General features: G+C 44.2%; 1 protein-coding gene across 1 annotated transcript in view; it reads right to left on the minus strand.

Annotated features, from left to right (window-relative positions):
• The window catches only part of ARHGAP29 (Rho GTPase activating protein 29), a 121580-nt gene that overhangs the window by 51599 nt on the left and 45194 nt on the right, over positions 1-24787 (minus strand). The window contains exon 3 of the mRNA XM_073643223.1: positions 2162-2305. Within this exon, the coding sequence (XP_073499324.1) occupies positions 2162-2305 (144 nt within the window). The remainder of the gene's footprint in view (positions 1-2161; positions 2306-24787) is intronic.

Below are 24787 nucleotides of genomic sequence, written 5' to 3' on the forward strand. Positions count from 1 at the left end.
AAAACATGTCCCCTCTCTAGAAGCTCTAGGCTAAATAGGACTTGACTTTTTCTTCTGCTCGCCAGAACCAGCTGGAGACCAGATCATTGCAGAGTGATTTTTCTGCTCTTATGACCTAGTTCCTAGCAATGAATCACATTCAGGAAGAGACAGAACAAAAATTTAATAGTGCAATGGGTCACATTCTTAAAAGAACAAGATTTTAAGTAGAAGAGTGGGAACAAGAATAGGTAGTGGTAGGTTGAAGGAATTGATTCAAATAAGCAAGTTATTGCCTATAGTTCTGGTGGAGATACAGCGCTCAGCTATCCGCGGCAGTCCCATAGACAATGAAGGTAAGGGCATGTTGGACCCTTCACAGGAGATGAGTGGCGGCAGCTTATTCCCCTCTCTCCATACACAACAAATGCAATTTCGGTCTAGTGTCCATGTGTATGAGGTTATGGTGGTAGGGGAATAGTTTTTGGCCAAATAAACTATTAGTCATCTCATCATTTAAGTGGCTCTTTGAGAATAAAAAAAAATAACTTTAGGTAATGTTATTATAAATATAGTCCTCAATAAGTTTAATGAGCAAATCACACTCGTTTTGTCTAGGGAGGTAATCACTACATGTTAATAGTACAGGTGCCTCTGAGCATGTGCAGTAGGAAGCTCTGCCCCCTCCCTTCCTGTGTAGCATGATGTGCTCACAGTGGATATACTAAACCAATACTGGAGATTACCGAGGTAAGAAGAGGCTGCTCACACTGTTGCCCACCTTGTCTATCTGATCTAATACTGACGATACCAGAGGTGCTGAGGTAAGAAGAGGCTGCTCACAATGCTATCCATCTAATCTATCTGATCTATTATTGGTGATACCAGGGGAGCTGAGGTAAGAAGAGGCTGCTCACAATGCTGTCATCCTGTCTATCTGATATAAAACTGGAGATAACAGAGGTGCTGAGGTAAGAAGAGGCTGATGTCCTCCCTGTCTGATCTATTACTAGAGATACCAGAGGTGCTGAGGTAAGAAGATGCTGCTCACACTGCTGCCCACCCTGTCTATTTGGTCTAATACTGGCGATACCAGGGGTGCTGAGGTAAGAAGATGCTGCTCACATTGCTATCCACCCTGTCTATCTGATCCAATTCTGGAGATACCAGAGGTGCTGAAGTAAGAAGAGACTGCTCACACTGCTGTCCACCCTGTCTGATCTAATACTGGAGATACCAGAGGTGCTGAAGTAAGAAGAGGCTGTTCAGAATGCTGTCCACCCTCTCTGGCTGATCTACTGTAGTACTGGAGACACAAGGAGTGCAGAGATAAAGAGAGGCTGCTCACACTGCTGCTTTTGGATGTTTTTCTCCAATATTAGTGATATATTCAATATGGTATTATGACAACATCTGTATTCTGCCAGTCCTAGCTGGATCACCAAGACATTCAAAATAGCAATCCAATTGGCCCCTGAACAATATCATATTTTGGCTATACCCACTCACAGAGACTAACACTTCACTTTAGATCGGTTGTCAAGGACTGTAGCAACCTAAGTTCAGATACTGATCCCAAGGGAACGAAGCTCTTCAGTTCATTGTATTTAGGTTTATTCTCATTGCAACAATAGTGAAATGGATCTGACCATAAATACTGCACCTCTTACTATGACAGTCATGGATACTGACTGCAAACCATAGCAGGGCAGCTTACATTTTTTTACAGAATGACTGATAGCTCAGAGCAACAATCACAGTTTTTCGGTTATGTTTTAAAATGAGGCCTTCTAGGCCCTCCTTCACCACCTAGCAGCACATGACTGTCCATTGAAAAATTACAAGAAAATAGCAAATATATCGGGCATATATACCAATACTCATTCGGCAGACACCTATTCCTCCCAACCTTCCCTTGGTTTGGTACGTTTTCAGAGGGGAGAGGGGGGTCGGCCAGGTCATCTGACGTGTATGTATCTTACAGTAAAAAAAAAAAAAAAAAAAAGCACCATACTCATATACAAGACAGGATGTGACAATATCCTGTTCCTACAAATTTGTCAACGCTGAGCTCATGAATCTCTATTTCTGGCTTGCTCGCCTTGTAATGAAGACTTATGGCACTAATGTAATGGTTCTGGCAGAACACCGATCATCCCAGCACACATCGCCCGTCGCTCACCTTTCACTTTAGCGATCACCGTCCCGGCAGCGCCAAGAATATCCACGGAATTTAGAGTTTGGTGTTTGCTTATCACCCCTTTCAGCACACGCAGCAGCTCCCCCAGACGCTCGTGCACAACATGGTGTAAGCTGTCCTGATTCTCTGGAAGATAAAAGACAGTAGTCCGTGAAATGTGTAGACCGAGTCAACAGATTGCAGATAGAAACTTTTACATATGGCACACAATATTTAGGGAATTTCTGAGGGGAAACAGCAAGTTAACTAAAAGATGTAAGGAAGTAATACATGACAGCACGGTCAGACTACACACAGGGGTTTTTTGTAGTCTGTAGCCATGGATACACATAGATCTGCACATGTATGTACTAGATGTATTAGGTTTTTATGTAACTCATCTGTATACAGGTGATGATAATATAGAATTCACCATTTACAATAGATGATTTAACAGCTCACATCCTCCTTCTCCCTGTGGGGTAATTATTACAAAAATAATATAGGTGAGGATATTGTACCCTAGGCAGACGTTACACTCTTTACTCCTCTAAGGCTATATTCACATCACATTTTAGCAACGTGCTTACGTCGGAAGGGGCCATTGACCCCGCTGACGGCCTTCGACTTTAATGAAGCAAACGGAGTTACTTTGTGCTCTAACGGATACCATTTTTGGCAGTATGCACCTATTTGAGGAGGACACCAAAATGCAGCCGATGACGTTGTGGTGCCTGCCTGAAATAGTTTGAAAATTATGTCCAACAAGAGCACAAAGTGACTCCGTCTACTTCATTAAAGTCAATGGTCTTGCCGGATGATACACCTGAATCCAATTTTTCAGGGCTTCAGATGCAAGTCCAGACAGAGCCAGTGGCGTGTGGCTAAAATGAGAAGTGATCATAGCTTTTAGGTGATACTGTACAGAGATTGGCGCTTGCACTGCAAAATGCAGTTGAACACTTTGAGATTTTGCTTTGGCTGCAAAGATTGGGAGAAAAGAAACCCAAAATGTGTTGTGAAGATCTAAGTGCATCCCCTAATTTAGCTATGAATAGGGCATTGTACCGACAGCTTAAAATAGGAACTCGTCAGGACAAGCTCCTTTATGGTAAAGTAAAACAAAAACTTGTAACTGCAGAGAAACTTACAGAGGAAGCCGCACACAGTAAATTTAGATCTTTCTGCTGCGGGCAAATGACAAATACCACAAACATATCACAGACATGGCAGCGAGACGGTGGAGGGTTAGATGTGTGCAGTGCGAGCAGCTCGAAAACGAGAAGGCTAAAGCACTGCACGCTGCCATGTCCACCTTACATGTCCAGTACCATCTCTTCCTCAGCAATTACTTCAGCAGAAATGGAAGGTGCCCAGGTTATGGATACATTACAGGACGACGTCCACGTTCTTAACACTTGGTGACTGGTGACACTTGACAAATCAAGATATGAACTCTGGTGAACTGAAGAACTCCGGCCAACAATCCGCACCGAGATCTCGTTTCCGACCTTTAATAAAGTACCTTCAATGTTAACTATAGTTAATCTTGATGGTGAGGAACCGGACTCAAAAAAGGAAAGTCTACAAGCCTCACCTTGCCACCTCACGTAGATGGCTGGGACTCCACCAGACGTGGCCAGCAGAGCAGATGACCTTCTGCTCCACTTGGTGTTACAAGTGCCTGGTTTTGTATATGACCACGAGCACACGTTGACTATTTGGTGAGTTATTTACCTCGGTATTTGTAAGCCAAAATCAGGAGAGGAACAATCAGAGGAAAAGTATAATAGAAACACGTCACCACTTCTGTAATTTTTTACTCAACTTCTGGTTTTGGCTTACAAATACTGAGGTAAAAAACACACCAAATACTCAACGTGTGCACGTGGCCTTAGAGTCACTTTAAGCCTCCCCCTTGGTATACACAACAGTGAGCACTAAAAATCATATTGCCCCCATCACTCCACGACTCCAGCATTTTACCGGCATAATGCCCAATGGATATATCTGATCTGCGGTATATAACTGTCTGTACCTCGAAGCAAAGTGCGGCATACAGTACAGACCAAAAGTTTGGACACACCTGCTCATTTAAAGATTTTTCTGTATTTTCATGACTATGAAAATTGTTCATTCACACTGAAGGCATCAAAACTATGAATTAACACATGTGGAATTATATACTTAACAAAAAAGTGTGAAACAACTGAAAATATGTCTTATATTCTAGGTTCTTCAAAGTAGCCACCTTTTGCTTTGATGACTGCTTTGCACACTCTTGGCATTCTCTTGATGAGCTTCAAGAGGTAGACACCGGAAATGGTCTTCCAACAATCTTGAAGGAGTTCCCAGAGATGCTTAGCACTTGTTGGCCCTTTTGCCTTCACTCTGCGGTCCAGCTCACCCCAAACCATCTCGATTGGGTTCAGGTCTGGTGACTGTGGAGGCCAGGTCATCTGGCGTAGCACCCCATCACTCTCCTTCTTGGTCAAATAGCCCTTACACAGCCTGGAGGTGTGTTTGGGGTCATCGTCCTGTTGAAAAATAAATGATGGTCCAACTAAACGCAAACTGGATGGAATAGCATGCCGCTGCAAGATGCTGTGGTAGCCATGCTGGTTCAGTATGCCTTCAGTTTTGAATAAATCCCCAACAGTGTCACCAGCAAAGCACCTCCACACCATCACACCTCCTCCTCCATGTTTCACGGTGGGAACCAGGCATGTAGAGTCAAAGATCTCAAATTTGGACTCATCAGACCAAAGCACAGATTTCCACTGGTCTAATGTCCATTCCTTGTGTTCTTTAGCCCAAACAAGTCTCTTCTGCTTGTTGCCTGTCTTTAGCAGTGGTTTCCTAGCAGCTATTTTACCATGAAGGCCTGCTGCACAAAGTCTCCTCTTAACAGTTGTTGAAGAGATGTTTCTGCTGCTAGAACTCTGTGTGGCATTGACCTGGTCTCTAATCTGAGCTGCTGTTAACCTGCGATTTCTAAGGCTGGTGACTCGGATAAACTTATCCTCAGAAGCAGAGGTGACTCTTGGTCTTCCTTTCCTGGGGCGGTCCTCATGTGAGCCAGTTTCTTTGTAGCGCTTGATGGTTTTTGCAACTGCACTTGGGGACACTTTGAAAGTTTGGCCAATTTTTTGGACTGACTGACCTTCATTTCTTAAAATAATGATGGCCACTCGTTTTTCTTTACTTAGCTGCTTTTTTCTTGCCATAATACAAATTCTAACAGTCTATTCAGTAGGACTATCAGCTGTGTATCCACCAGACTTCTGCACAACACAACTGATGGTCCCAACCCCATTTATAAGGCAAGAAATCCCACTTATTAAACCTGACAGGGCACACCTGTGAAGTGAAAACCATTTCCGGTGACTACCTCTTGAAGCTCATCAAGAGAATGCCAAGAGTGTGCAAAGCAGTCATCAAAGCAAAAGGTGGCTACATTGAAGAACCTAAAATATAAGACATATTTTCAGTTGCTTCACACTTTTTTGTTAAGTATATAATTCCACATGTGTTAATTCATAGCTTTGATGCCTTCAGTGTGAATGTACAATTTTCATATTCATGAAAATACAGAAAAATCTTTAAATGAGGTGTGTCCAAACTTTTGGTCTGTACTGTAGATCGTGAGCCCCAATGGGGACCGTGATGACAATTACTTTAAAGCGCTGTGGAATTAATGAGTAAAATAAATAAATGAAAACCCCTTTAATGTTTGGCCTGCATGCGTTGTTCTTGTAGGTGTACAGCACAATAAGAGAGAAGGCTCGTATACTGACACGATGGAAACTTCCATCAGTGACTAAACTGGCTATTACTGTAAAGCTCACTCAGAATTACTAATCAGTCATCTTTAAGGGTGCTAATAGTAATAGTATAAGAGCTGCTGCCTCATAATACACTGTAAATTACAGACATTTAACATCTCTGCTAACATTTAAAGGACAGAAAAACACCCATCAAGTTATAGAAACTGGACTGAACGGGCTCTTAATAGCATCCATGTATAATAGATCATGTGGCAACATCTGCAAAATATTCTAAAAATATCACAAAACTACTTTGATCCGTCTCAACCGGGGAAAGTGGGCGGCAAGTCATATTTCGCCTGCCATACATTTAAAGCTACAGCTCCACATTAACATTTCCTGCCCATGGAAAATTCCCTGCATTACTAGCACTCATGCAAAGCTTTTCAACGAAAAGTTGCAGCGATGACGTGTGACCTGTGAAGCTCATGCAAGTGATGCCATGAAACTTTATCCTCAAAAGTAAGCAATGATGTCACTAGCAAACACAGAAAGCCTGGCCCCCCACCGAAGCCCGGCCAACACTGCCCCCCCACCCCCCGCGGAAGCCCGAACGACACTGCCCCTCCCCCCACCGCGGAAGCCCGGCCGACACACATTAATAAGCCTTAGAGACCCATGATACCATCATTACTTCACTGGACAACTTACCATGAACACGCCACAAGACCTGCCATTTTGAAGATGTTCTTACCCAGTGATCTCGAAATCACAATTTGGCTCTTTCCAAAGTCACTTACACTTGTCCACTTTTCCCTCTTCGAACAGGTCAACTTCAAGAACTGACTGGTCACTTGCCACCTATTACTGTATATCCCAACCACTATGATAAGAGATCAATGCGTTTCACCTTGTCAGTGGCCTTAATGTTAAGGCTGATGGGTGCATTATTTCCATTTTGGGTGAAATTTGCCACAATGTATACCACGTACATTGAGCTATTCGTTCCATTTTTCGGTTATGCACCGATTATTAAACCAGCACCATTGTGCTTTGAAGAAAAAAAATCAACTTAAAAAAAGTCAGCCTCTCAAATTCACAGGCCAGGTTGTGGGCACCTAACAATGGGGGTGAGTCTTTAAATGGAGCAGTGACCCAGAACCGTGTCAGCGCACACACAGACATAATTTGACATTTGTTTTATGAAATGTGCAGATGGACAATAGGCCAAAAGCTTTAAAAGAAAAGGCTGGCACACTTTGCCAGGCACCATTTGGCATGATTGAATGCTGTATACCGGGCAGTCCAGCTCCCGTGCCAGATAGGGACGTTACTTATCTGACAGCTCCTGAGAAAGGCGCACACAAATAAACCACAAAGAAGTGTGAAGCTTGTGTCTGCAAGCAGCTGAAAAAATAGCAAAAATACAGGAAATGGCTTACAAGACCTATGTACATACACATTCCTCCCAATCATAGCATGACAACCTCAAGCAGCAGCGAGACAAAACCTGCCGGAGCGAGGTTTACTTTCTAGGAATTATCCATTTGCTACTCATGTTCCAGGTGATCAGGGGTGCTCTAGTATTTCTATAGCAAAGCTGTCGAAGAATATCCAGCACAAAGAGCCATCAAGTTTCAATAATCAGGAGAGTAATAGGAGTTTTCCTGCAACAAAATGTGGGATGGGCAGAAGTGCCCTGAAGACTTACCTCTTCTAATAACCCACAAGTAACGGTCCCCATAAACAGACTAATGTCGTCTGAAACCGCCAGTTCGGCTGACGGTCTAATGTGTATGGGGTTGGGGGAGATGTCGATTGCACATGTCCAATTTTGCACTGCCAATCGCATTGTTTTCTGACAGATAAGCTGACGGGTCAGCCGGCGGCTTTCCCAAAGAGAACACATGAGCGCTTAACTGAGCGCTTGTGTATGGGAGAGTCAGCTGAGATGGCTGTCGGCTGAGCAAGTGCCCGTGTATTGGAGAGTCGGCTGAGCAAGTGCTCCTATGAATGGGAATGTCGGCTGAGATGGTTGTCTGCTGAGCGAGCGCTCCAGTGTAATTAGAGAGTCGGCTGAGATGGCTGTAGGCTGAGCGAGCGCTCCTGTGTAATTAGCGAGTCGGCTGAGATGGCTGTTGGCTGAGCCAGTGCTCCTGTGTAATTAGAGAGTCGGCTGAGATGGCTGTCGGCTGAGCGAGCGCCCATGTATTGGAGAGTCGGCTGAGATGGCTGCGGCTGAGCGAGCACTCCTGTATATGGGAGAGTCGGCTGAGATGGCTGAGGCTGAGCCGACTGAGATGGCTGCGGCTGAGCGAGCGCTCCTGTATATGGGAGAGTCGGCTGAGATGGCTGTTGGCTGAGCGAGCGCTCCTGTGTATAGGAGAATCAACTGAGATGACTGGCTGAGCAAGCGCTTCTGTATATGGGAGAGTCGGCTGAGATGGCTGCAGCTGAGCGAGCGCTCCTGTATATGGGAGAGTTGGCTGAGATGGCCGTGGCTGAGCGAGTACTCCTGTGTATGGGAGAATCAGCTGAGATGGCTGTGGCTGAGCGAGCGCTCCGGTATATGGGACAATCAGCTGAGATGGCTGTGGCTGAGCGAGCGCTCCTGTGTATGGGAGAATCAGCTGAGATGGCTGTGGCTGAGCGAGTGCTCACGTGTAATTAGAGAGTTGGCTGAGATGGCTGTGGCTGAGCGAGTGCTCCAGTATATGGGAGAGTCGGCTGAGATAGCTGTCTGTTGAGCGAGCGCTCCTGTGTATGGGAGAATCAGCTGAGATGGCTGTGGCTGAACGAGCGCTCCTGATATGGGAGAGTCGGCTGAGATGGCTGTGGCTGAGCGAGCGCTCCTGTATATGGGCGATTCGGCTGAGATGGCTGTGGCTGAGCGAGCGCTCCTGTATATGGGAGAGTCGGCTGAGATGGCTGTCTGTTGAGCGTGCGCTCCTGTATATGGGAGAGTCGGCTGAGATGGCTGTGGCTGAGCGAGCGCTCCTGTATATGGGAGAGTCGGCTGAGATGGCTGTGGCTGAGCGAGCGCTCCTGTATATGGGAGAGTCGGCTGAGATGGCTGTGGCTGAGCGAGCGCTCCTGTATATGGGAGAGTCGGCTGAGATGGCTGTTGGCTGAGCGAGTGCTCCTGTGTAATTAGAGAGTCGGCTGAGATGGCTGTCGGCTGAGCGAGCGCCCATGTATTGGAGAGTCGGCTGAGATGGCTGCGGCTGAGCGAGTGCTCCTGTATATGGGAGAGTCGGCTGAGATGGCTGTTGGCTGAGCGAGCTCTCCTGTGTATAGGAGAATCAACTGAGATGACTGGCTGAGCGAGCGCTTCTGTATATGGGAGAGTCGGCTGAGATGGCTGCAGCTGAGCGAGCGCTCCTGTATATGGGAGAGTTGGCTGAGATGGCCGTGGCTGAGCGAGTACTCCTGTGTATGGGAGAATCAGCTGAGATGGCTGTGGCTGAGCGAGCGCTCCGGTATATGGGACAATCAGCTGAGATGGCTGTGGCTGAGCGAGCGCTCCTGTGTATGGGAGAATCAGCTGAGATGGCTGTGGCTGAGTGAGCGCTCCTGTATATGGGAGAGTCGGCTGAGCGAGCGCTCCTGTGTAATTACAGAGTCAGCTGAGATGGCTTTCGGACAAGTACTGCCAATAGGTTAAGTTGGAATGGATCAAAATAGGATCGATTTGGCAAAATATCTTTTCTGTTCTCTACGCTACCTTTGATCATGCACAGATGAAACCGCTTTGAAATGGATCCAATGGGAGCTCAGTTGAACCAGATCTTACCAGAGACAAAAGCTGCTAATTCTGGAATTTATAACTGTACTTTGCAATAATGTCTTTCTCAGCTCCAATGTAGTTGTGACAACACATCACTGCCTGAAATGGTGGTCCTGCAGCCAGGATACATTCAGGCAGCATAACTCTATGTTTGTAAAGTTGTAAGAAGTCTGAAAGCCTTGTTACCATCTCCCATCAAAGATCCTTAAATCGCTGTTAATCTCGTGTCTGGTCAAAGGGGGTGGTCCAGATTAAAAAATAAATCCTACTTCTAGGAGTTTAAAATTAGTAAATTATGCAAATGAATATACTTTGGTGTCGTGATCTTCAGTGACAAGCTGTAACATGGTAGGTCCTCTTGTATGTTTGAGTCCCTTGGAGGACAGCCTCTCCTGTATCAGAACATAACTTAAAAGGAGTTATCCAGGACTATTTCAATTTTTAACTGCAGGGCTAAGAACTAACATGAGCATAGTTGATCGGCACCAGGCACAACAGGCAGGTGGCCATCTCTGCCCACACAGATTGATCACAGACTGCTCCTGCCGGCAATTCATTGGCTTCAGATGATGTCAAATCGACAAAGCAGTGACTTCTCTTCTGCTCTGCTCTGTTGACAGGACCTAACTGCGGGGAGCCGGCTATCAATCAGCGTGACGTCGACAAAGCAGGCGTTATCAGGACTTGTAACTGGGACACCTTTCAGATGTGAAAAGCAGTCATGAGAAAAATGAAGAAAAAAAATTATTAGTTCAAGTTATTGCAGCTACAAGCAATTGGTGCAAGGGGTGTACTTAATTTCCCCCACATTGCCTCTTCACATTTTGGGCTAGTTTTTGGTATATAATGACACGGTGCAATTTGCCATTCAGTCTGATTCCAAGGATTTGTCATTTACCAAGCTGTGTGCTGTAGTTTTAATATATTCAGTAGGAGATTATTATTAGAGGACTAGGTATCACGTGCAAGAAAGTCAGGCTAATCTGAGTAACTCCGCCCCCACCACTGATTGGCAGCTTTCTGTGTACATGGTCAACAAGCTGCCAATCAGGGATGTGGGCGGGGTTATAAATAGCTCAGCAGTCATAGCACTGCTACATCTACAGAAGAAAACAAATTTTACTAAAACTGCACAAAGCAGCCCAATAAGCGATACCTTTCTGGAATCAGGATATCTGTCCCTACATCATGCTGCTCTCATATTACATAGCAAAACCTGCTGACAGATTCCCTTTAAGGGAGCTCTGAGCATGACCAGAACACTGGAGGTGATCAGAAACACCTGTAGTAAAAACAAATCAGCTATAAAAAAAAAAAAAAAAGATGATGCAAAGCGGAAAACAAAATGTGCATCAATTTTTTGCTTCATTTATGACAAATACAGTCTTTTTTTTATTATTGTGGAATAAATGGATGATAACTGGACATAAGAACTGAGCAAAGAAATAAAACCTTACTGAGCTGTGGGAAGGCGTTACATGATTACAACGATCGGTGCAAACACATAGTGCGCATTAATCAAACAAAACAGGAGGAATTTAGGATCCGCAGGAGCCAAGAGTCGGATCAGGTAGTGAGGAGTCTCGTGCCAAAGAGATGATCTGCAACTAGTCTGGCCACATTCTACATGTGATCCAATCTGACCTCCTTTACCTACGCAACCAAAAACTGAAGGAGGAAATAAAAAATATAATAAATGCACCAACAACAAACAAAAGTTCTGTGGCGCTAAACAGAAAAGAAACCACCGCAGTCCACAGTAGCACATTTGATCCGGCCGGTACAGGATGTCTCTTGTGATGCCGTCCATCTGTAAAGAAGCCATCTACAGCACAGATAACAAAGAAACAATGCACAAAGCGTCATGTTTGTTTCACGGTGATAAAAGAGAAACTTTTTATAACCTAAGCCCAGTCTAGTTACTCAGATAGACACAATCTGGTCACCCCCACAGGGGCAGGCTAATCTACGGAAACCCAGGAGGGGAAAGTGTGACTTGTGCCAGAATCGATAGCCTCCTGCAAGCAGAAACTGAACCCGAAACCATCAGAGAGGGAACCAACCATGCGGATCATGCACGAACCGTCCAGCTGTTTATGTAAAAGGGAAACAAAACTCTGCATGATAAGCGGTCTACACGAAAGCCCATCATTTCTAAAGTGAGGTTCTGATATCGTGGATCTGTTGCAAAATTTTATGCATCTGAAAATTAAAAATTGGTGTAATTTTTTCCTAATATGCATGGATATCATACAGGAGATTAAGACACTCGTGGAAATTTTTGCAACAAATATGTTGCATGTAAATTTTTAATTTATTTTTTTTTTATATAAAAAGTTGAAGGTTACCCTAATGAATTCAGAATTTAGATACTCCGGCAGTAGTAGTAGCACAATAAGATCACACCTGTAAACAAGTCTGGTTGGTATAGGGAATGATAATCTCTTCAAAAGTGACTGGGAAAACTGGTTCAAGGACTATCTCCGCACAAAGTGTTTCTTATTTAAACATGAGAGCATAAAGAAAAAAAAATCCCTCAAATTAGTCTAAATTTAGTATACTGGTCATCAGGGGTGTAAGTACACTCCTCAACATCGAAGTTACAACACAAAGAAGGAAAAGTTGTGGAATTATGGAAATCCCAGGATGGACAGACATTTACTGATCTGCAAATGATGAAAAAAAGGAAACAAATTTTTGGAAATTGTAGAAAGACAAAAGGCAAATAGTCAGCTCACCCTGGTAGCAAATTAGTGCTTGGAAACAGCAGTGCAGCAGAAGGCCAATGTAGGAAAGAAGTATGTTCCAGCGTCAGGATAGGGTTAAAACTTGAAAAATTATTGTGGACAAATAGATAAAAACCATCAACCTAGGTCACAGTCAGCCAAAATGTAGTTATTAGCAAACGCGTTTCAGACCTGCATCTTTAATCATTGCATGTCCAGATATGCCTGTTGGGTGACAAGTCTGGAGATGCTGCGGGCAATGATACCACATTGAGGCCACCCAGGCTGCTCACAGTAGCACGAGCAACATGCGGCCTAGTGTTGGGTTGAAAAACGTCTCCTAGGACACTTTGGAGAAATGGCAGTAACATTGGTTCCATGACCAAATCAATGTAATGTCAAGCAAATAGTGTAACTAGAATTAAGACTAGAGAGGTCCGGCTGCCACCCCACACCATGATCCCGAAAGCAAAACTGGTGCGACATTCCCTTGTGAAGGCAGTGTCTTTAGTACTTGGTAGAGCACACTTTGGCTGCTGTGACCTGATGCAAATTAGATGCATAGCCAGGGACCAGCTTCTGGCATCGTACCAGAGGAATCCTAGCCCATTCCTCCTGACAATGGCATCTAGTTAACTAATATTCTTGGCTTGTCAAGGCTACAAAGTTTATGCTTTATATTGTATTGAAATCTGCATGCGTGCACAGGCTGGAGTTGTGCACTCCTCGGAGGTTTTTTTGAGAAATCAGTGGGGATCTCAGGATATGGATGCTTGAACTTGAAGGATCGATGAGTATTTTAAAAAAGTCAGAAAGGTTTAGTTATAATCTAAGAGAAGAAATCATAGCCTTGCACAAACAAGGAAAAAGATACAAAAAAATTACAGAGGTATTGAATATTTCTAAAGATACAGCTGGAAGCAGAGCTCTCAAATACAAACCTAAAGAATATGGGCTACACTACCTGGAAGTGGCAGAAGAAGAATCAAACGGTCATCAAAAACATGAGGTGGTAAAAAAAACCTTGAGTGGCTGCATAAAACCTGCAGCAAGAACTGGCGGCAGCAGACATCAAGGTTTTAGTTTTCACAGTAACTCACAAATTAAATGCATGAATTTTAAAGACATGCACCTCTACTGAAACAAAACTGGAACTTTTTGAGCCTATGGATCAGCGGCATGTCTGGATGAGGAATGAAACATGCTTAAAAAAAAAATCACCCTACCTACAGTAAAGCATGGTGGGGGCTCAGTGATGACTACAGTTAAGCATGGCAGGGGCTCAGTGATCCTCTGCAGCTGGTTTGTATCCTCTGGCACTGGAAACCAGCAGCATGTATAGGACATGATAAAATGTAGTCAAATATCAGGAAATCCTAGAAGAAAACATCACGCCTCCTGTATGGAAGCTGAAACTTGGGCATCAGTGGACCATTCAACAAGAAATGATGTCAAGCATATCTCAAAGTCCAACAATAATTCGTTTCAGACAAAGTCCTGCAAGATTCTGGACTGGCCGACACATTTGCCAGACTTGAAACCAAGGAAAATCTTTGGTGGGATTTCAACTAAGCGTTTGAAGAATTTAATCCCAAAATTAGTAATGAACTGGAGGCCATGGACCATGAGAAATGAGCCAAGATTCCTCAGGAACGCTGACAGAAGCTGGTATTTGGCTATGCATCACATTCACATCAGGTCATAACAGCCAGAGGGTCGTAACTCTAAGCGGTGGTAGGCTGAAAATGAATCTGGAAGCGGAGGCAGTGGAAGTGCTCCGCCCCACCCAGAGCAGCTCATTTGCATATCACTTCAAAAGTGAATTTCTCTGCATTGGAACAGCCTTTTTGTTTAATAAAGCTATGGATTCACTTGTGTATATATTACCTACACACGTGTAACTGATATGGGAGCATAGAATGAGCTGACGGATTCCTAATAAAAAAAGATTAAAAAAAGAGGGTAAAAAAAAAATACTCCATTGTTTATCAGAACTTTATTTAACGTCAAAGGACAATTAACTCATTAATAAACTATCCACTAAAAGTCTTTTGACTAACAAGAGTCTAGAAAGCAGCTGTCCAGGTTTTTTTTTGCCATTGATCCAAGTGAATATACGAGACATAAATTTAAGGATTGACACCATAAAATACAGGGATTCCTTTCTCAGATCATCAAGATCCTCAGAGCGAGTAAGGAGAAGATGTTTCCAAGGTTCCCATATGGAGTTCGGGTCATACCCTTGTGCAGACAAATGTGTCTGCGCTGAGGGCACTGACCTGAGGTTACCATGTTTTTGTCCCACGCTTTATTATGTGTCCAGTATAGAGAAAAGATTTAGGGTCTTTACAGGTGACAAGAGCTTAAAAAGACAACCGTAGATGTGCAGCAAACACTTTCTACTAAAAAAAAAAAACAAACCCAAAAAACCCATAAATCTCGTTTTCTATTTCTAGTTCAGGACCCTGATCCATTATTATATGGAACAAAATAGAAATTTGTGACTTGTAATTGACTTCTATAGAGAAGTGACAACCACTTTGCTACTTTTAAATAAATTGTATCTACCTTTCTATATCGCTACCAAATAGGCTCATTGTGCAATCTCAGGTTTAATTCATAGATCTGTTGTGATCTTGCGATATTCATTTTAATAATCTGTATTTTAAGAGGGTTCACCACTTTATTTTAATAAATATGTTGGGGGGACAAGACTTTGTGGCGTTCAACGTATTGAATATTTCAGGCTACCTCCTGTTGGCGCCGCCTTCCTTGCAGACTGCGCAGCTATCCAGTCCATAAATTGGCTATTGATGGAGAAGTAGGTGACCTGACCTGTCCGTCGGCTTCCACCAATTGGAAAACGGCTTTTGGATGTGAAGTGTTTTTCAATTGGAGGAGGCTGACGGACAAGGTCTGGTCAGAAGCTCCTTGACTTTGTGGAAGGGGCTCTGTGCAGTGAGGAAGGCGGCACTAACAAGTGCAGGAGGAGAAAAGGTCATACTTATGCATTAGTAAGTGGCAAAAAATCATGTCCAACACATTTGGGGGAAAAAAAAAAAAAATGTCCAACCCCTTAAAGACTGGATTCACAAGGTCTTAATATGGTGGCATTTAAAGGTCTATCTTATAGAGTCAACAACAGGATGCCCTACATTTTTACTGAACTTACAAGGGTTTTCTGGTGAAAACAAGTCATGACCAGTCTACAAGGTAGATGATGACTAGTGATGAGCGAGCGTGTTCTGGTAACCCTTTCGGCGAGCATGCTCGGGTTCTCACCGAATATTTGCAGCGTGCTCGAATGTTATGTTTGAGTCACTCCGTGTGCATGATTTGCGACTGTTTGACAGCTTTAATACATGTGAGGAATGCCTAACAAACAGGTATTCCTCACATGTATTAAAGCTGTCAAACAGCTGTCGAGCATTCTCGCCCATCACTAATGATGACTGCAACATTCAGCGGCAGTTTACATGCTCCATTCATTCCCTATGAGACTGCAGAGAGCATCGCGCAGCTATTTCCGGCAGCCCCATAGAAAACGAAAAAAATTGAGTGAAAGTCGGGCATCTGACCTTCCGCAGTAAGAGGTTCTCTTTGGGCCTAAGACTGGAGACAGAGGCATACACAGACCGAAGAGGCGCCTGGGCAAGAACAATATATGGGTCATTTTCAGTTCGATATCTCATCATAAAGCCTAATTCCATCTGCTTTGGAAGTGGTAATGGGCCCCCTTACCTTTTGGACCCCTATACATCTGCACAGGTTGCACCAATGATATTTGTGGCCAGGTTGCAGACCAACATGACACCAATCCATAAGAGTTAGCACAGACAGGGTCGCAAATTCACTGTAAGAAAGAAGGAACTCAACCTTGTTGCAGGATGCCACTTATGCAATGTTCTGCGTGGAGTTTCTTGCTCTAACCGTCAAGACCCAGGAGCACAACAAGATTATATTTCTTGAGATATTTTCCAACACTCAGATAGGGTAGGATTCATGATCAATACTTTTCTGGGCCAAATTTACTGCTGTAATTGGAGCCTTAGCATCTACCACCGATGATCATGGTCAATCAGAAGCTTGGAACAAGGGGGACTGCGCTCTAAAACAAGCAAGCAACAGACACTTTCGGACTCAATTATCTATTATAGGGTCTTTCCAGCTTTCATCACATCATGGGATCTATCCTTTTATATTAATAGTGTAGCGCCCCGAGGGTTCGGCCGCTACAGGGGTATTGCACCTCAACCAGAGGTGTGGTATTCCACTCCCGGGTAAGGATGGAGTGTGGACCAGGGCTCAGTTAGCTGCACACATATACATTCCTCATTTCCGGGGGACAGCTCTACGGTGCTCCCATTAGTATGCAGGCACGACTGACTATGTCCCTGGCTGGAGTGGGGAGGGGGGGGACCCTAGTGATGTGGGAGCAGATAGGGGCTGGTTCCTGGGCATAGGAAGGAGCTCATTGGGTGCTGGTCACCTGAGCTCACACACAGAGGAGGAGGTATAAAAGGTGGGCACCATCTTAGTACAGTGTGCAGTCTGTGAGGAGAAAGTGAGTGGAGGAGAAGGGGAGCAGAGGCTCCGCTGGAGTTCTGCTCCAGAGCCAGGCCTAGAACACGGGCAGGGCGAGAGGGAGAAAAGAGAAAGGAACAGAACAGGAAGAGAAGGAACCAAAAGAATAGAAAGGCCCAGGAACACGAAGGTAGAAGGGACCCTAAGGACCCAGGAGATTACAGGTGACGGGTCAGGCAAGAAAAGGGTACCGGATCCCAAGTTGGTGGAGGCAAATAATCCTCAGCCAAGAACCGGAGGTCGTGATCATTTATTGGTGCGACCCCTCGCTAAACCTACTAGGAAGGCACCACATAGGGCCAGGGAAGCTGGCGCCAAGTTCTCACAGAGACGGCCCGAGGCAGCCGGACAGAACGTTGGTCACTGGTGGGGCACGGCCAGAGGAAGGATAGAAGGGAGTTCTGTGCCATACTCCTGAATTGCATGGGGGTTGACCGAGCCCCTCACCTGGTGGACGCAGCACGGCTTGGGCAGTCACTACCTGTACAGAAGTGGCTTGGAGTATACGAACTGTGAGTAAAAGACCCTGGACTGCAACACGTTGTCGTTGTGTTTCTTACCGCGCCAGCACTAACGGTACTGGGACGCCCTGCACCACAACTCCCACCATCTACGTTCACTGCCCTGAGGCTACACTCCTCCCGTGGGGAGTTGTACCATTCCCTGCTGCACCCACAACACCGGCCTCAGCGGTCTGCACTGCAGCGGCGGTTAGCCCTGACCGCAATCCACGGGTGGCGTAGTTGGACATTGCAAAACATATAGAAGACTGCCACTGGTCTGAACACCCTGAGCCACGGACCGGGTTGCCACTACTACCCCCATTATTGCCCTGTTGCCCGGCTCAAGAGTGCCCCACGGCCCAGGGGGCGAGTCAATAGCGCTACTATGTCAAGGATTTTTGGCAGGCTATATGATGGAAGCTTTGACACAAGCCCCAACAAGCATAGAAAAGTTCATTACCTAAAAATGGCAACATTTCTAGCTTACGATCTTTAATCTGATGCAGATTTTTGCTTGGTTTTCATTTAGCAAAGAGAAAGAAACTTCTCCTCTTGGTATCCGCTTAGAAACCCACATCGCCCAGAGATAGAGACATCGCTTGCACAAGTAAATACCAGCACAGGAAACAGACTGCAAGACATAATAACTAAGCGAAGACCTTAGGAAATCAGAAGACTTCTCGAATCTCTACGTCGCCAAATTCAATTAAAATTAGAATTCATTCTTGGGCTTTCATCCCTGCTACTAAAAAATGAGCAGAGGATGATTGATTTATGTTAAATAGTTGTTCATTTAGTAAAAATCCTCAAAATGGAGAAAAAAAAAAAGAAGCCATTTTTGGAATTAACTCGAAATTTCAAGCATTTTTCTTGCAAGAAACAGGACAACATTCTCTACATACCAATCTATATACAATACAGAAAATATTGGCCATCTTCATAATAAATACAGGTACTCTACCAGTATGGAGGGGGAAGGCTGTTTTATACAAGTCGCACCATATAACAGTAGGAATTAATAAGATTAATAAAGTCAAATGGAAGAGCGGCCATAGAGGCTCATGCATAGTCATATATTCGGGAGAACAAACAAGATGGCAATGTCCCCCTGATCTAACCCAGGAGATGATCAGATGAAGGAAACCACAGCACTAATTTCTGGAAAAATCAGCTTTAACGGCCAAAAAAATAAAGAAAACAATTCAACCCAAACAAGGATGCGACATTTGGGTTGAAACATTGCGGCGTTTTTTTTGTAAATGAAATTTTTCCTAGTGTTTTTTTTCCCACAAGGAGTGCTAAAGTTTTGCTTCACCTTTATCCAATACGAGGCCATTGGGACCTGGCACTGAGGGTACTTGTATTTTTTCTTGTAGCCTTGTTCCTAGCGCTGAAAAATTCTATTATCCGTATGAGATCAGAACCATAGAGGTATACGGCTCATTCACACAGCCGTAACATGAAGCCTTCGTGTGCTATGCAAATGCATGACAAATATTTTGACTTGGATGGCAGAATTTTGACTTTGTGAACTTCCATTAAAAAGTAATTCCCTATCATAGTTTTAACTTCTGGAACCCCCATCAATCCATCTTTTTGATTGGTGGGGGTTCCAGAGGACCTAGTAGCTAATTAAAAACTATTTTTTTTTATCCAACAGGCATTGTAAAGTTATTAATATTGGCAATATACTTCTTACTTTGCTTCCTTCTCTCCCAAACTACATGCCGCTGTGCTGTTTCATATATCCAGTAGATGCTCCTTTAGAAGCTGCTTTCAGCTGCAAAACTAAGATCAAGCAATCACAGTATGGGAATTCACCGCTCTGATCTCCATTCCACTAGTCAGACAGAAATTCCCATACTCTGATTGTAAATAGATTATAGATCTTGGCTGAGCAGCAGTTGAAAGTAGCTTCTAAAGGAGCATGATCTGGCCATTGGAAACAGCATTGCAGTATTTAATTACTACATAGTGTGACTGCAGTGTACCAGGGGTAAATGCCAAGAAGCAGCACCCAGCATTACTAGGTGGCTGCCTATATTTGCTGCCTACATTAGGGGGAATTCACAAAGCAAAAAAGTAGCAAGTCGTAATTGCTAACATTTTCAAATTTCCGGCTATATTCATGCATCCTGTGCTGTTTTTTTTTTTTCTTGGAAAAATATTATATAATATACATACACATCCATCATACACATCAATGGAAAACACAGATCCAAGTGTGTGAGGTCCATGAGATTTTGGTTCTATTTATACAGTACAGACCAAAAGTTTGGACACCCCTTCTCATTTAAAGATTTTTCTGTATTTTTTTGACTATGGAAATTGTACATTCACACTGAAGGCATAAAAACTATGAATTAACACATGTGGAATTATATACTTAACAAAAAAGTGTGAAACAACTGAAAATATGTCTTATATTCTAGGTTCTTCAAAGTAGCCACCTTTTGCTTTGATGACTGCTTTGCACACTCTGGGCATTCTCTTGATGAGCTGGAAGAGGTAGTCACCGGAAATGGTCTTCCAACAATCTTGAAGGAGTACCCAGAGATGCTTAGCACTTGTTGGCCCTTTTGCCTTCACTCTGCGGTCCAGCTCACCCCAAACCATCTCGATTGGGTTCAGGTCTGGTGACTGTGGAGGCCAGGTCATCTGGCGTAGCACCCCATCACTCTCCTTCTTGGTCAAATAGCCCTTACACAGCCTGGAGGTGTGTTTGGGGTCATTGTCCCGTTGAAAAATAAATGATCCAACTAAACGCAAACCGGATAGAATAGCATGCCGCTGCAAGATGCTGTGGTAGCCATGCTGGTTCAGTATGCCTTCAATTTTGAATAAATCCCCAACAGTGTCACCAGCAAAGCACCCCCACACCATCACACCTCCTCCTCCATGCTTCACGGTGGGAACCAGGCATGTAGAGTCCATCAGACCAAAGCACAGATTTGCACTGATCTAATGTCCATTCCTTGTGTTCTTTAGCCCAAACAAGTCTCTTCTGCTTGTCGCCTGTCCTTAGCAGTGGTTTCCTAGCAGCTATTTTACCATGAAGGCCTGCTGCACAAAGTCTCCTCTTAACAGTTGTTGAAGAGATGTGCTAGAACTGTGTGTGGCATTGACCTGGTCTCTAGTCTGAGCTGCTGTTAACCTGCGATTTCTGAGGCTGGTGACTCGGATAAACTTATCCTCAGAAGCAGAGGTGACTCTTGGTCTTCCTTTCCTGGGGCGGTCCTCATGTGAGCCAGTTTCTTTGTAGCACTTGATGGTTTTTGCAACGGCACTTGGGGACACATTCAAAGTTTTCCCAATTTTTCGCACTGACTGACCTTCATTTCTTAAAGTAATGATGGCCACTCGTTTTTCTTTACTTAGAATTTGTATTATGGCAAGAAAAAAGCAGCTAACAGTCTATTCAGTAGGACTATCAGCTGTGTATCCACCAGACTTCTGCACACACAACTGATGGTCCCAACCCCATTTATAAGGCAAGAAATCCCACTTATTAAACCTGACAGGGCACACCTGTGAAGTGAAAACCATTTCCGGTGACTACCTCTTGAAGCTCATCAAGAGAATGCCAAGAGTGTGCAAAGCAGTCATCAAAGCAAAAGGTGGCTACTTTGAAGCACCTAGAATATAAGACATATTTTCAGTTGTTTCACACTTTTTTGTTAAGTATATAATTCCACATGTGTTAATTCATAGTTTTGATGCCTTCAGTGTGAATGTACAATTTTCAGAGTCATGAAAATACAGAAAAATCTTTAAATGAGAAGGTGTGTCCAAACTTTTGGTCTGTACTGTAGATAGATAGATGTGTTTATGGATCAGAATCAGTCAGTCATTCAAGTCTATGGTGATCCATGAAACACTGATGCAAATTGTAAGAGAAAAAAAGGTTCATTTCTCATGGATGGTAAAGTTCACAAGGATGTGTGAATGCAGCCTTATTCCATAGCTCTGAACTTTGTCCAGAGAAGGGAGTCGTGGTAAAGCTACATTCACATACCAATTGAGGTCCGCAACAGATTTGACAGGAAGAATGGTGCTACATGTATGATTAGTTTTCCAGTTAAAGTGTCAAAAACCAAGATGGAGCCCAACAGACCCAACTGAAAGTCAACGAGGTCCACCAAGCGCTTCGTATGCAGAAAATGAAGGACTCGGATTTGCGTCATGGTTCCTGTTGTGTGTGAAGAAGAACCTAAATGTGCCGTGGAGGTCAGTCTTACTCTAAACACCAAATCCTGAATGATATAAAAGTTTTCCAAAAAAAAAAAAAGCTTTAGAAAGGTAAAAATAAAAACCCCATTAAATGTTTATACACCAGGTCTAGAAGTTGGTTTATTTTATTTATACGCGAAGGGTTAATCTAATGACTGCCATGTGCAGGTTCATCCCCTATTCACAAGCCCCTCCGTCCAGACACGGACAATAAAAAGGAACATTTATCCTGTCCCTTTTTATTCTCTTTAATTAAAAGGTAAAAGCAGCAAATATTTGGCTAAACTAACAGATTAGTCACTTGATATCATCCATTTAATTGCTGCTCCAGCATCAGCCCTACATTGAAATTCATAGATTAGCTCCCTCCCCCACCACGACGAAGGAGACCACCACAATGCGGCTTTTCATCATTCCATTTCAATATGCTGTATGCCGCATTCCTCCATCTTTTGTATTTATTAGCCTGCAGATTCCGATCCCATCCAACCTAGATGTGCTCGCTCATGCATTTTAATCTCCAGAATACATTATTGCAATTTATAATCTGATTTCATTTTCTGCTGTTGAAAACAATACGGCATACAGTACAGGGAGGGCGAAACCGAGCCCTGAAGTAGTGGCCGATACAAAGAGGATGAAGAGTGGGTTTCACTAGAAGAGGGGCGTTGTTTATAAAGGGGAAGTCTCCTGTAAATTTTGGAGTTTCCTTAATATTTTTGCAAGTTTTAAGTCTTTAGGTAGCGTTTACACTGTCGCTTTCTCATTCAGATATTCAAATAATTTTTGCCTTTTCGTTTGAGATACATTGGAATTAATTTTTGTGTAATTTTTATCTTAGTTTTTGCGAATATCAGATGAAAAATGTAAAGAAAAATAGGAAATATGTGTATTTTATTTTTTTTTTTATTTTTACGACCACAAAAGGACTGCTAAAACCCATTTTATGCGGAAATTATTTTTATACATTGTTCTTCTTTTCTTTTTTGATTAGGGCAGGGCTTTAAACAGTGATTTAGACTGGTGGTAATTAGGTCTCCCATGACCAAACAGCTCCTGTTCCCTCCCTACAACCAGCAATCACATGAAAGTTGGGTCCAGAGGAAGAAGCACAGTCATCGCTCTATATACAAAGATGGAGGAAGTAAACATGGTAATAACCATGTCCATCTTTTCTGTGGCGAGTCTGGCTGTGTCTGACAGCTGGCTTCCCTCCCACACAGCTGCATAATCCAGTGCAAGCTGCTTAGACTGCACTGACGTTTCAGAACGTCAGTGCAAAGTACAGTGTGGACTGCCTGGTCGTTTATAGTCTACTAGCTATTGAACCCGTTCTACGCCCGGGTTGCGAGCATTTTTATGGGTATATTGTCTCCCATGCTGGTATGTGCTGCCCCCATCCTGTCCCCACCATCCTATCCCGGTATGCATGGCACCCCTCACCCCCAATCCCGGTATGCATGGCACCCCTCATCCCCAATCCCGGTATGCATGGCACCCCTCATCCCCAATCCCGGTATGCATGGCACCCCTCGTCCCCAATCCCGGTATGCATGGCACCCCTCGTCCCCAATCCCGGTATGCATGGCACCCTTCATCCCTATCCTGGTATGAATGGCACCTCTCATCCCAATTCTGGTATGTATGGCCTCCTCATACCAGAAACCTGGTATGCATGATACCCCTCAACCCCAATCCTGGTATGCATGGCACCTCTCACCCCCTAATCCTGGTATGCATGGCACCTCTCACCCCCTAATCCTGGTATGCATGGCACCCCTCATCCCCAATCCCGGTATGCGTGGCACCCCTCATCCCCAATCCCGGTATGCGTGGCACCCCTCATCCCCAATCCCGGCATGTGTGGCACCCCTCACCCCCCCCCCAATCCCGGCATGTGTGGTACCCCTCACCCCCCCCCCCCCAATCCCGGCATGTGTGGTACCCCTCACCCCCCCCAATCCTGGCATGTGTGGTACCCCTCACGCCCCCCCAATCCTGGCATGTGTGGTACCCCTCATCCCCCCAATCCTGGTATGTATGGTACCCCTCATCCCCCCAATCCTGGTATATGCATGGTCCCCTCACCTAACAATCCTGGTATATACATGGTCCCCTCACCCCACAATCCTGGTATGTGTGGCCCCCTCGTCACTTTCACACTGTACACAAAAAAAAATAAAACACTTATACTTACCTTTCTTCTCTGTACTCCAGCGCTGCTGCGTCCTGTTCTGCCGGAGGACAGGGGAGGAGTGAGGTGCAGGAGCACCGCGCTGTCCGGCGCCATTTTGCTGAAGACACACTGTAAATGTGTCTTCAGTAAAATGGCGCCGGATAGCGCTATGCGCATGCGCCGATCCGAATCCTCACTCCTGCCCCGGTCTCTGGCGAAGAGAGGCGCCGCGGCAACGCTCCTCCCGGTCAGGTAAGTATGCAAGTATGGCGCCGGAGATCACGGTATGCGTTCAGTGTCTACACATAAAGCGATCTCCGACGCCATACACTCCTCTTACATGTAACTGCTGGATGCCTGCTTCTGTCTGGAGCCAGACTGCGCGTCACGCATGCGCAGTCTATTGAGGCTTCAGACAGAGGGACGCATCCCCCGCTAAATTATAGATGGGCAGCCCAGAAGTAGTTAATAGTTTGTTTAGACCAGCCAACTGTACTTCCATGAACACAGGATTGTCAATACATTTGTTCTTAATGCATAGAATACTACTGTTCTTGGCAGCACATCTTCTGTATATACCCAACAAAGTGCTGCCAAGAACTTTTATTTTTTTAACCCCTTAATGACTAGGCCAATCTTGTCACGTGTCACTTTGTGTAATAACTCTGGAATGTTTGAACATCTCAGTGATTTTGAGAATGTTTTTTCATGACACATTATACTTTACGTTAATGGTAAATTTAGGTTACCATTTTCTTTTGAAATCTTTTGGATTTCTTTATAAAAATATCAGAAATTTGACCAAAAAAAATTAGCAATATTCAAAGTTTGAATGATTATCCCTTTAATCCAGATG

This window comes from Phyllobates terribilis, unplaced genomic scaffold, assembly GCF_046119375.1.
Source record: "Phyllobates terribilis strain yellow unplaced genomic scaffold, ASM4611937v1 Scaffold_8__6_contigs__length_399053987, whole genome shotgun sequence".
Taxonomy (NCBI): domain Eukaryota; kingdom Metazoa; phylum Chordata; class Amphibia; order Anura; family Dendrobatidae; genus Phyllobates; species Phyllobates terribilis.